The sequence below is a fragment of the Solanum pennellii genome, chromosome 2 (assembly GCF_001406875.1).
Source record: "Solanum pennellii chromosome 2, SPENNV200".
NCBI classification, from domain to species: Eukaryota; Viridiplantae; Streptophyta; class Magnoliopsida; order Solanales; family Solanaceae; genus Solanum; species Solanum pennellii.
Window position 1 is genome coordinate 55,024,418 of NC_028638.1, and position 13,124 is coordinate 55,037,541.

A 13,124-nucleotide genomic window follows, 5' to 3' on the forward strand; every position below is an offset into this window, starting at 1 on the left:
ATTATGGAACAATGTATATCTTTAAATGAGCCATAGACCAAACATGTATGGATGTTTAATCATCAGCCAATATCATTGGTTTACAAATCAAAAGCCACAATTGGGTTATTACTCACAGTGTGGTCGGTTCCCCACCAAGATATTTTCTCTTCCGGTCATGTTGTTTGGTGTGATTGGATGGAACATAAGAAACTATTTTCTAATTTTTATTCAATCTAGACTGATTGAACAAGCTGATTATGGAATATTGATAGCAAATGGCTTGATGAAAAATTCCCCTACTCTTCTTCCTGACTTCCTCAACCAAGAAGCTAACAACATGCAAACTTAAATTAATTGCTCCTTTGGAGCCAGAGCAAGTAAATCAGAACAGCTTGTAATTTTTTTGTTTACGAGATAAATTATTTAATAATCAAATTCACATGCAACGTAACTAATTAAAATATTATTAACCCTTGATAAGGCAAATATAGAAATAATGATGTTATGAAAACAATCGAACAAATAATCAATTCGACCTAAGTGAAAATATAAATCTTGTTTAGTTCTCAAAACGCTTGATAAACAGTGAAAACTAACAAGAGCATTTGTGGATTCGTATGTAATCAGGTGAATTTCAAAACAAAAAAAAATTACTCAGATAATAAGCATTCTCCACCTCCAAACTTGAGGTTATGTATGGACTTGAGTAACCAAGAGGTACAAAAATAACGAGCTCTTTGAAAAAAATTATATTAAAAAAAATCATCTCAATTATGATATTTACAATAGTGTGCAAGAGAAGAAATTTATACATTTAAATGTTGATAACTATTTTCGTAATTCTCGCCCATTTTGATTGTTACATGGGTAAGATCGTGCACATTTAATGGTATTGAATGAAACTCTGAATATCTCCAAAATCTAGTCGTTGTTTGTGTTTTATCTTTTACCTAAGCAGATGGATCATTCTGAAACCCTACTATCCGTCATCCCATGCAAATAAGATAGATTCGATATTAAGCCGGTCGAACAAGTCTTCGGATAGAATGTTATTGACTAATTCGAATAGAATGTTATTGACTAACTTCATCCGATGCAAATAAGATAGATTCGGAATTAAGCTTATTCTCGGATGCTCGAACAAGTCTTTGGATAGGATGTCCATGACCGGTGCAAATAAGATAAATTCGAAATTAAGTTGAGTCCTTAACTAATTCAACAATAAATTGTAATTCTTTTTTCTATGCTTGCCACGTGTTCAATTACATATGCTCATTTTCGTTATATTTTTGCCAATACATTGGATATGTATATGAATCATCTATTTGACTTTACTGTGTGGCGTTTTGGATCATCAAATGAATGAAATAACAGTACAACTATATGAATGATTTGCTTAAAAACAGATTTGTAGTTCTGTCGTTGCTATATTTGTCCATGTCAGTTAGTCTATCCAATTTAAATTTAACTCTATACATTCAATATACCCTTACTCAGCATTCTTACAAAATAATCGGAACGGAGATTTATACAACAGTGTGAGTACACTCATATAAGTTAATTTTGAAGCTATATATTCATAGAAATGATCTTCTATTCCCATTAATATAATTTAAGTAGAAAAATGACTCTATAGTTACCACATGTATTTCAGTCACAAATCTCCAATACTATTGTACAAATTTCTGCGAAAAGAGTCATGTTATTAAAAAACATTTGTAATTAGCTACAAAAATCACTTTTGAAACTGCAAGGCCAAATCATATTTGGTCAGCTTATAACATTAGCTGGGGAACAAAAATCACGTGAGAGCTATGTAAATGTTACTGTTGCTTTTCATCATTTTAATATCTACCGTCGACTTTCTTCGTGGTATACAACAGAGGATAACTAGTACAACAATATACAGAATTGATGAATGGGCAAAGGTAAAATTACACATTATATGTTAACCCAGATTAGCAATTACTTAAAGTCTCTCAGCAAACAAAGAAGAAATGGATCCATGAATCACTTGAGATATCCGAAAACCGTTTTAACAAAAAATTGAAGTACTGTCAATTTCTACACCAGTCCCAGAAAGTTGCCTCAGCTAAAATCTATGCTCAAGATTTCTTTGCCAAAGGCATAATAAAAGTTAACTCAACTATGGATGTCGTGCACAAGCTTACAAACTACCTTAGTGGGGGAGTTGAGAGTATCATGTGATGCTAAAAAATCAATATTTCATTGAATATGACGAGCCTAAAACAATATTACAATAAATAACTAGTAGCAATGTTAATGGCGGTAGTACTCTGCATAGAAATGCAATTCTTACCATAATGGTGGAGGGTGTATGAACAAGACCCCGCTCTCATCAATCTGCTTGATACTGTGATTCTAACAAATGAACCCAAAATGACATTTATAGAATTAACGGTTCTCATGGTGAATAGCTGCTAAGTGGGCTTCGCCCAAGATGAGAGACCCTACTTGAAGGAATAAAGGGTGCTTCCTCATCCACCATTGAATCTGGAGACCCATTCCTTGAACCTTTTCCTCCACTGCTCTTAACAATATCGTCTGGTACATACAGATCGGATGACTTCTTCTCCATTTTAAGTTCCTGTCAGAGGCAAATTGCATGAAGACATTTTTTTTGGCGCTGCTTGCAATAAAATCCATCTTTACTAGAAATTTTGTTTTCATGCAAGCTAAAGATTCCATGATGAACAGAGACAGACGTATATAATTAAGCAACCATGCAAGCTCAAATTATGTTAAAAATAATAACTGTTGATCATAAGTTTAGCTTATTCTCTAGCTCCTGTCTAATTTCTTCTTCTCTTTATTACGTAGCTCCTTTCTAGACATGCTACAATGATTTTCAGACTAGAAATTGGTGCTCCCAAAAGAAAAAAAGAAGTATGGATCATCAGACCTTCGCTATTCGATCAGAAACACTATCTACAGGAAGTTGAACAGCTCGAACATCCTTGATCTTCAAGTAGTTATACATCACAACACCACATAATGCTATACAAAAACAGAAATATTTTAGTAAGATGTTTGATGGCACAAAGCTCCCATAAATAAGAAGAAACATTAAGCTTACCAATGGCATAGCCTGTAATATTAAGTGTGGTTATTGTCGACTCTGGGAAAATTAGCGTTGAAAGGGCAATAAGTATCCAATCTTTCAAGACACCGGCAACTCGGATGGTTACAGCACCGGTTCTACCAATCACTAAGAAGATAGAGAAATTCAGAGCAAGAGCACAAAGTGCATTTGAAAAGAATATCCAGAAGTTGAATTGAATTTGTGAGACTTCCATCTCCGGCTTCTCCAGAAGATACCATGGGACAAAGAGAAAGATAAAGCTGCACGTTGAAACATAGGATCATAAGCAACACCCAAGAAATAATACGGAGGCACTTGCATGAGACTCTAAAACCAAATAAAAACAGACATTTAGAATACAGAGATAACTCTCATACTTAGTTATTATCAGATTCAGGTGACATAGCAGCAATTGCCTCTTTACAGAAAATCTCTCGCCAAGTGAGACAAAACAAAACTAAAGAGAGGAGCATGTACATAACAGAGTATGTGTCTATTTATGTGTGCACAGAACAAATTTTCCATAAAAGAACTAGCAACCAAATCCTAATCCCCCTAGCATCATTTCCACCTCTTTTGACTTTATCAGACCAGTCAGGACACAGTAATAACTGATAAGTCATGCCAGATGCAGGACACAGCTGAACACATGACTACATGCTAACAGAAAAACAAGTATAGCCACTTGTTACCAAAAAAGTATAATTATATATATGTCAGAATTCCACAAGAAAGAAATGTGTGGTTACACTCTACCAACTTGAGCTCTAACATTTAGAAGAACATACTCTCAAGCAATTGGAAACTAGCTATAAATTTTATAAAAACGCGATACAGAAGTGCCTCTTTCTAGTTTTAATATCAGCAGTAAACTGATCTGAGGTACATTGCAGTCATAATGTCATGAAATGATGAGCACTCTAAAGAACAAAAAGATGAAAAAGTAGCTCAAGCCCATCCCAAAAGGTACATTCATGACAGGAATCAAATGTATGGAAAAGGTTTCCAATTGTATGTGTTCTCGGTTTACTTTTCTCCCGTTCTCCCAAGTGAGAATGAGCAAGATGGGAGGTTTGGAATCATTAAAAACCGAGATCTAACTGGAATTTCTTTTTTTTTCTTATTTAAAGAAGTAAGATCTTACTGGAATCATATAGACCTCAACACAGGATAATGTATTAAACTGCACCACATGAGAGCAAATAACTCAACTCAATGAGATAGGATCATCTATTACATACCTGCATGGAGCTATGTAATATAGGCTGGTGATAGGATTGAGAGTTAGTCCCTTCTTCTGAAGCAGAACTTGAGTTAGGACCAGCCTAAGCGCCTCAGCAAATATTCCAGTGACCTGATAAACTGTACCAACTATGTTGAAGTGAATTTCTCCATAAGATGAAACTACAACACCAACGCTGACCAACAGCATGTTCAGGAATAAATCGCATCTTAACTTGTCAGTTCCACAAATAACAGCCATGACAAAGGTGGCAACTGGCACTGTATTTTCAACACAAAGCTCCAATCAGTACATTTGCAAACAAAGGATACAGACATAAAAAAGTGTTACCCAGGCATACTTAGAGCTTTAAGCATCTGGATAAAGGCTACAGAAATGAACAGATAAGCTGTGTTTCCAAACCTGCAATAAAACAAACATAAGCTAACTTTACCAATGTTAAAAAAAAACATAAGATTTTTTAAGAAACATAATATCAGAACTCATATTCATGTGAGTAATGAAACATATAGCAACTGAAGTAAATCGGAGAACACTACCCAAAGAAAATATCTTTTTGACAAACAAGGAGACCCAAGTACGTGGAAAACATCAATTGCCCACCCAAACCAACAATGTACCCTACCAAAAGAAAAGAATGTTAATTATGCATGAAAGTGTCCGACATTTTTTATCACCCCAATTCTCATAGTTATATTATAATTTTTCCACTGCTTTCCCAGAGAAGTGGGAAGTGTCAAGGAGGAGAAAGGAAATTTAACCAGCCAAATTCTTCCTCTGTCATAGCAAAACAACTATTTCTACGAGACAATTAGTTAACAGAGGAAAAGCATTTGGCAGTATTCTTGAAACCAATCAATAAAACCACTGACAGATGACATACAAGGTTATGTAAATGCTTAATTTGGCTCAAAACTAGTTCATTCACCTCAAATGTCCAGATTGCTTGGAAAATTTATACACAAATCATCAGATAACCAGAAAAGGTCTAGTGTCAGCATCATTCGAAAAAGGAACAGTAGAATACATCCTTTTCTTCTTCAGTTCCACTTTCTATTAGTGAGTTCCAAAAGGCTGACTTGGTCAGTTGGACAGATGTACGATGAGAAAAACTTATGCCAATCTTACAGATCTTTCTTTGAACATAAGAGCAGATACCAATGATATCACGTAAAAATACTTGTTTAGGTTAGATTTAGATTCAAAGGTATAAATGGTTTCGTTATTAGTGCATGATCAGTAGGCATTAGATCTTCATATTGTTTAACGGTCAATTCTCAATGATTACAAACATGCATTCATAACTAATTCATTTTTATCACAAGTTTCATGCCAACCCATCATTGAACCATTTACTAATTATGAGGTCACAGAATACCTTAGAAAATGCAATTGAACATTCTAAATCAAAGGCAAGTAGACCTTTCAGTTCCTCAAAGTAGAATCTTACCAAAGACTTGATGCAAAGAAAGCACTAATGGGAATCACACATGTCGCATATCTGCAGATTCAGCAATAAATAGTAAATAAGATGACATACATCATTACAACTGCAGGCAATGTGGATGCAAAGGACCAAATGCTTACATTTCAAATGTCATTTTGACAGGAGATACAACCTGCAGAAAATTAACATGGATGGAAGGAAATCAGTTGATCCCTAGTCTTATACATCAAATGGAATGAAAAATTGTGCACTATATAAATTTGTTTCCCTCCAGTAGATGAGAAGTGAGCCGCAGTCAAAATTCAGAAGCTAAAGACAGACAAATGTCAAAATAGATACCTAAATATGAAAAAATATACAAATCAATTTATCTGCTGAGAACTCTCCACAGGGACCAACTGGGTGTCTAAAATGAGGAATTCTACAAGTAGTTCTTCAGGATAACCGCAGATATTTTAGAGTCACGCAGTACTTCTACTAGTGGGAGATAGCAGGTACCTCATAGAATTAGTCGAGGAGCGCGTAAGCTAGCCCGGACGCCACAATTATCAATAAAAAAAAAATGCAGAAACCTCTCCACAGGCCTCAAGGGGTTAAAGAATACGACAAATCATTAAATAGTAACTGCTCCGCCCAGAAGCAAGCCCAGAGACAAAGATCACATCAAAAGCACAAAAGTAACAAACGTTGAAAATTAACATGTGATGCGATGAGTCGCTTCAAAATCCACAACACTGGTAAAATGAAAAATGATCATAATGATCAAAATATAAAAACACTTCTACAACAAGGTCAACAACAATCAATAGATAAGCAAGAAATGGTCATCGAGGAGCGGAAAGTGATATGCTGCAAGCAAAATAACACTGTAATTACCAATAACAATACAATACCTTGAAGACACGGATAAGAAGGAAAGCTACTAAGCCCGAGAAGCCCATATGAATCATGGTAAGTGTTATTGGTAATGGGAAATTGAAATATTTTGGTGAGAGTACCCACTGTCAAAAGAAAAAAAAAACAGAACAAGAATCATTAGCTCCGATAAATGGCACTGACAAGATTAAGAATAAAACTGGAATGATACAGAAAATAATTGAGCAGCAGTATCATCCTTTTTTCCTAAAACAATGCATAAGTGCAGAAAGAAAGAAAGAAAAACAACATACAACAAAAGAACAATGATAGTGAGAAAGTGGAAGCTAGTAACACATTGCTTATCCTAAGACATGGTTTCCCAATACCATCTATCCTTTCTCTTTTACTTCTCCCTTTGCATGCCCTCCTAGACCAGTTACCAAAAAACTGAAGCTCTAAAATGTTAGTCAGTCCTTTTTACCCGCAAAATTACCCGGCGAAAGCAGAAACATAATTGGACTCAAAACCTAAGGAACTTCAAAAGGGTAAGTGGAGGAGGGGAGAAGAAAAAGAGAAAAAGAACGATGAAAAAGAAAACAAAAGAAAGGAGTAAATAAAAGAGTGCTTTCAATCTTAACATTGATGTTAACAGATGACGTTCTACAGTTCTGAAAGTTTGAGATGCAACAAGTATCTTTAACAGAAGATAAAGGGGACTATCTTTGAATTTGGGGAAAATGCTAGAATACTAAAGGCAAGAGGGGAACAACAACAACATACCCAGCGAATTCACGCAAGTGGGAAGATTAGAGGGGAACCTATCCTCTATATTTTTTGAGTGAACAACAACTACTGCATTAGTATTATATTTTTTAAAAGTTAAAACCTCTATTCTAATATGCCGAGCATGACTCTCCATTTAGTAACTTCAATAACGATGATTATGGAACAATGTATATCTTTCAATGACCCAAAGACCAAACATGTATGGACGTTTAATCATCAGCCAATATCATTGGTTTACAAATCAAAAGCCACAATTGGGTTATTACTCACAGTGTGGTCGGTTCCCCACCAAGATATTTTCTCTTCCATTCATGTTGTTTGGTGTGATTGGATGGAACATAAGAAACTATTTTCTAATTTTTATTCAATCTAGACTGATTGAACAAGCTGATTATGGATAGCAAATGGCTTGATGAAAAATTCCCCTACTCTTCTTCCTGACTTCCTCAACCAAGAAGCTTACAACATGCAAACTTAAATTAATTGCTCCTTTGGAGCCAGAGCAAGTAAATCAGAACAGCTTGTCATTTTTTTTTTATAGATGTGATAACAGCTTGTCACTTTTGGTTGTCCACCACATACATTGCCTGATCCACAATGTTAATATTAATTGTCCCTTTAAGTTCTGAACATGTTCTATTGAGTTGAAAATGTAGAATATACGAATAACCTAACCAACAAACAGAGATCATACCAAAAAAGAATTGAAGCCAAAGAAACTCACAGAACATTATAAAAAAAAAATATACCTTGTTGTACAAAATAACTCCTGAGGATAGCATTATATAGACTAGGAGATATATATATGTCAACACAAGTTGTTTGCTGACCATCATCTTTTCTTCTCTCCACTTTGTGCTTTGCTAGCAGGTTTCTGACCTAGCTAAAAATGTAGAGATGCCCTCCAATCCAAAAATCTAAGAGACGTCTTTCAGTTCAACTGCTGTTTATTCATTAAAAGATGATGTATGATGAACCAAGTCTGTTCCTGAATATGCTGTTGTCATAACATGGATTGATAGAATCTGAAAATATAAGATTAAAGTGAGGAACATGATCTTTAAAAAAATCATCATAAGAACTATTCATTATTGACGAAACAATTAGAACGATCTCATCAGATAAAGCAGGAATAACACTTCCACCAGAAGCAAAGAAACTCATTTCATGATGAAGAGCAAACATGTATGACATGGGCAAAAACACAATTACTGCATAAGCAACCATTATCTAAGGTTTTTATGTGGGTCCATATTCAGTCAATGGTTAGATATGAACAAATAGTAGATCAGAAGCAAGATGCAAAATGCATAATGTCATCTGGTCAGTTCATGGAATGCAAAATAACAAAATTATCACGCAATGTCTACTTACCTCAAGAACATGCAGAGACAAGCTAATGGAGCAGAGGCTAGCCAGGGTTTAAAAAGCGTAGAGTCTGTTGCAGAAAATAATTAGCTGCTTGAGTAATATAATAACACACCTAATGCTGTTTTTTTTATAGCTTCAATGAAGATCATTGCAGTAGCTCTTGAGCATGGCACACATTGAGCATAAAATGTAGAAATTTACAGGGAAAAAAATGATAGCAGCCTCTATATCAACTTGAAACTCTTTTCCCACTCTCTGTAAGTGAAACTTAGAAGCTAGTAATTTATTTCAAACAACTAATGATAGTCAACAGCACAGCCAGCCGAAATTAGCAGTTTCAAATTATCAACCATCAGCATTTCCCCGATGCTGAATAGTGATTACAATCCACACAGGTAACCATATAAGTAAATTCTCAAAAAAAAAAAAAACTACAAAGTACTGTACGGAACTAAAACAGAGCATACAAACAAATGAAGGAAACAAGTACAAATACAAATAACAATAATGCAGGCATCTGCAGCACGTAAAGTTTTAACTAAAAAAAAAACACAGAAATCATAAAATTAAGTGAGGTAAAAGTGAATCATGTTGAATGCGAGGGAGTAAAATGAACGAAAGTGAAGAAATAGAAGTGAAACTCCTTACGAATAGAAGAAGCTCCGAGTGACAGATCTGAGGCAAGCGAGTTTGAGAGACGGCGAGATGCGATCAATGCTCGCCCGCTCGATCTGGAATGGTTGATTAAATCCTTTGCCCTAACAATGCAATTAAAATGGATTAAGTTTTTTTAGCGATAGTTGTTGAGGAAGATCAAGCAAAGGTTTAGCAAGTAGCAGAAGAAGAAGAAGAAGAAGGTGAAGATGGAGAGTTTGTCCCAAATGTAGAGGTGTGGTGTGGTCAAAGACAAAGCGTTTTCTTTTTCCCACTCACTCGCCTATCAAAATTTATTTTCAGTACTATCTTTTTAATTAGTCGGTTAAACTTTCTTTATTTAGTTCGTTTTCTTAAAAAAAAAATTGAATTTACTTTCTTTCTCCAATAATAGTTATACATTAAATTATTTTAAAATATTTCAGAATATCAAAGTTATATTATATTTAGGATCCGTTTGATTATAGATTTTTCAAATAATATGTAAGAGAAAAATTTGATAAATAATGTTATTCATACAGTTTATCATTTTTTAACAAATATTTCAAATTTCTAAATAATACTAGTTTTTTTAGTATTTAGGCAAAATTTCATTATATGAAATCTTTTAAAATTAAAATTTTACTCTAAATTTTTTCTTTTACAAAAACACTATATATAGTAGTTCTTTGCGTTGTATTACATAATTTTTTTACGTTAAACACTAAAGTAATAATAAAATATTTAGTGAATGTTAAATGATGATATGGTTATTAATGAAAAATGATTAACAATCACCATGGGATAACAAAGTCACGTTTTATCTATTTCACGATGTATGAAATGATATTTGTTGCACTCACTCCAAATTATCACATTGCTCTAAGTGTAAACTACACTATTTGTTATTGTTGCAAAGATTATCCAATTAACTTGTAATACAAATTTATAATTAGTTTTGATAGTTTTTAAAACTTATGGTATAAATCATATTTTTATAAAAAAAATGAAATATATTTCTCAAATACTATGGCCAAACACAGTAAAATTTTATCCAAATAATATTTGCCAAAAAAATATATGATTAAACATTAGCTTAACAACTACTTAAAAATTAAGTTATTTATAAATAAAATTATTTTTAAATTTAGAAATCATATAACTAATACATACTTAACTGATGTATCATCTTATATGGAGGAGACAATGAAACAATTGACATCAATAGATTAATATCTTTATAATTTTAATTAGCTATAAACCTGTCGGTCCACGGCATTGTGTGATCAACTAGGATGCATTATAAATATTTAATTTTACTAGCTAAGCATATTCAATTTCTATATTATTTGGTTCTAAATTCATTTCAACGTTATTAGATTAAAGAAACACGAAATTAGCGTGGTTATTATTTGCTTCTAATTTATTTCATTCCAACGTTAAATAAAAGAAACACGAAATTAGTGTGGCTATAACCCTAGTGGATGTGAATCATTTGCATTTGTTACAAAAATTATTTTTAAGAGGTTCCACCTCAAAATATAATTTATCTTCCTCCTTTTAACATGTTGCATTATTATAATTATCACCAACTTATATAATTTAATTTTGAATACATATCTAGTCAAATATTGTGCAGCTATGCACCTACACATCTCAATGATGTTCCTCTAGTGGATAAGTTAATCTTGTAAGAAATTAATACTCACTCTCATATAAAATTGCTTATGATCGTAATTAATCTATAAACCTTACATTTTATTTTGTTAGTATTTTCCTATGCCAAAACACGTACTAGTAGTTACTATCAGGGGTGGGCATGGTATGTATCAAATTATCATATTGAAATTTTTAATATCATAATTTTGATATTATGATATTTAGTATATGATATATATTTTAAAGTAGTTTGTGTTATATTTTTTAATATATAAATATATTTTTACATGTGTTTAAGGGCTTCAATCCAAACATCAAATTTGGTGTAATTCACAGCACCAAACACCAAAAAAAAAATTCTCTTTATTATTATATTATTATTTTTTATTTCATTTAAATTTTTTTACGTCCTAAAACAAATTCTTTCTAAAACAATCATCATATATATAATTCATATTATTTCTTTTTATAACCGTTTGATATAAAATTATTTTGTATCATAATTTTTTAAATAATATCAATTGCTAGCAAATATTATACATAATAATAGATGATGCAAATAAAAGTGAAATCATTATAGAAATACATTTAAACAAATATTACATAATTGAAAAAAATATTTTAAATTCTACATAAATATTTTACTTTCAAAATCACTCTGCTGCTTCCATAAATGTCCTGTAGTAATTTATATAATTTATAGTAGAATTAACATAGAAAAATTAATTTATAAAAAGGCTAAATTTTATATCTAAAATTAATATTATAAAAATAATTAAATATATTAGAGATTTAATTAAAACATACAATTTATATAATGTTTAATTAAAAATTTGTACAATGAAATAATATTATAATATTCAAAAAGTTATTTGGTGTGAAAATTGGTGTGGGTTGGAGCTCAAAACACTAAATTTTACACCAAATATAGGATTTAATGTATAATTTGGTGTTGGATTGGAGATGGTCTAATATGTTATTATGATACAATTGAGTTTTTTTTTTAAATTTCAAAATTATAATACTCTATTATACGAGAATATATTAATCAAATTTAAATAAATTATAATTATCAATTTATTATATCGCCGAATATCAAAACTTTAAAATACCGTAACTTACCATATCATGTCCACCCGAGTTACTAGTGCACCATTATTTCTTCCGGTAAATAGTAATTACATCTCCATTTATTGTGTCGTGTTCTTCTGAAACACTAAAGTCTAGATATTTGAATTTGTCTACATTTAGACGTCATATGTAGTCAACTTTATTAGGTAAAACTGTCAGAAATTAGTAAATTACCACTATTTATGAATACTAACCAATATTAGCTAATTATAAGAGTACCATTTATTTGTTACAAAATTTTGTCTCTATCGGAAAGTAAAATGTCAATTCAATTAATAGTTTCCAAGATTTGCATATCACAAACACAAATTTTCTGCCATTAGATTTAAGATGAAAGTAGGTATAAAGACACATATTGTTGTAAACATAAAGCCCACAAGTCATATCCTATCAAAAGTAATCATCACGTGCAAACGGTTAATCTACTTTTGTTAAATTCTTATCTTTTCTACAAACAGAACATGACTTATTTCTTTTGTTTAATCTAATTTTATTTGTTTCCTTTCGACTAAGTACGAGTCTTAACATCAAAGTATCAGACATTTTTTCAACTATTTCCGGAATATTCGGATTGTTTTTTAATTTAATCTGAACTCTTATCGTGACAATTAGCTAGACTTAGGGTGTGTTTGGTATGGAGGAAAATGTTTTCCATGGAAAATGTTTTCCTAGAAAATGCTTTCCTGGAAAACAAGTAGATTTTGGACTTATTTTCTCATGTTTGGATGGTAACTAGAAAAATATTTTCTGGAAATGATTTTTAGTGTTTAATTTGTGAATTAAAAATGTTTTTGAGAGACATCTTTTATTTTTACTAGAATAAAAATTAATTTATGAAATTAAAAATATTTTTTAAAAATAAAATAATTTTTTTTGGGTGGTGGGGGTGGGGTGGGGGTAGTGGATGGGGC

At 32.0% G+C, this 13,124-nt stretch overlaps 1 protein-coding gene across 2 annotated transcripts; it reads right to left on the reverse strand.

The window, feature by feature from the left end:
• Positions 1–1,980: 1,980 nt before the first annotated feature.
• Positions 1,981–9,740, reverse strand: LOC107009699 (probable sugar phosphate/phosphate translocator At3g17430). 2 transcript variants are annotated; one of them, XM_015209049.2, is made up of 11 exons: positions 9,439–9,740; positions 8,794–8,857; positions 8,169–8,444; positions 6,669–6,776; positions 5,916–5,947; positions 5,779–5,829; positions 4,669–4,730; positions 4,327–4,588; positions 3,080–3,345; positions 2,906–3,000; positions 1,981–2,590 (listed from the first exon to the last, which is right to left on the reverse strand). In XM_015209049.2, the coding sequence occupies exons 3-11, from the start codon at positions 8,253–8,255 to the stop codon at positions 2,408–2,410; spliced, it is 1,146 nt and encodes a 381-aa protein (XP_015064535.1). In that variant the 5' UTR covers positions 8,256–8,444; positions 8,794–8,857; positions 9,439–9,740; the 3' UTR covers positions 1,981–2,407. The 2 variants fall into 2 exon arrangements, with proteins under 2 accessions (XP_015064535.1, XP_015064534.1); XM_015209048.2 differs by lacking the exon at positions 8,794–8,857.
• Positions 9,741–13,124: the final 3,384 nt, after the last annotated feature.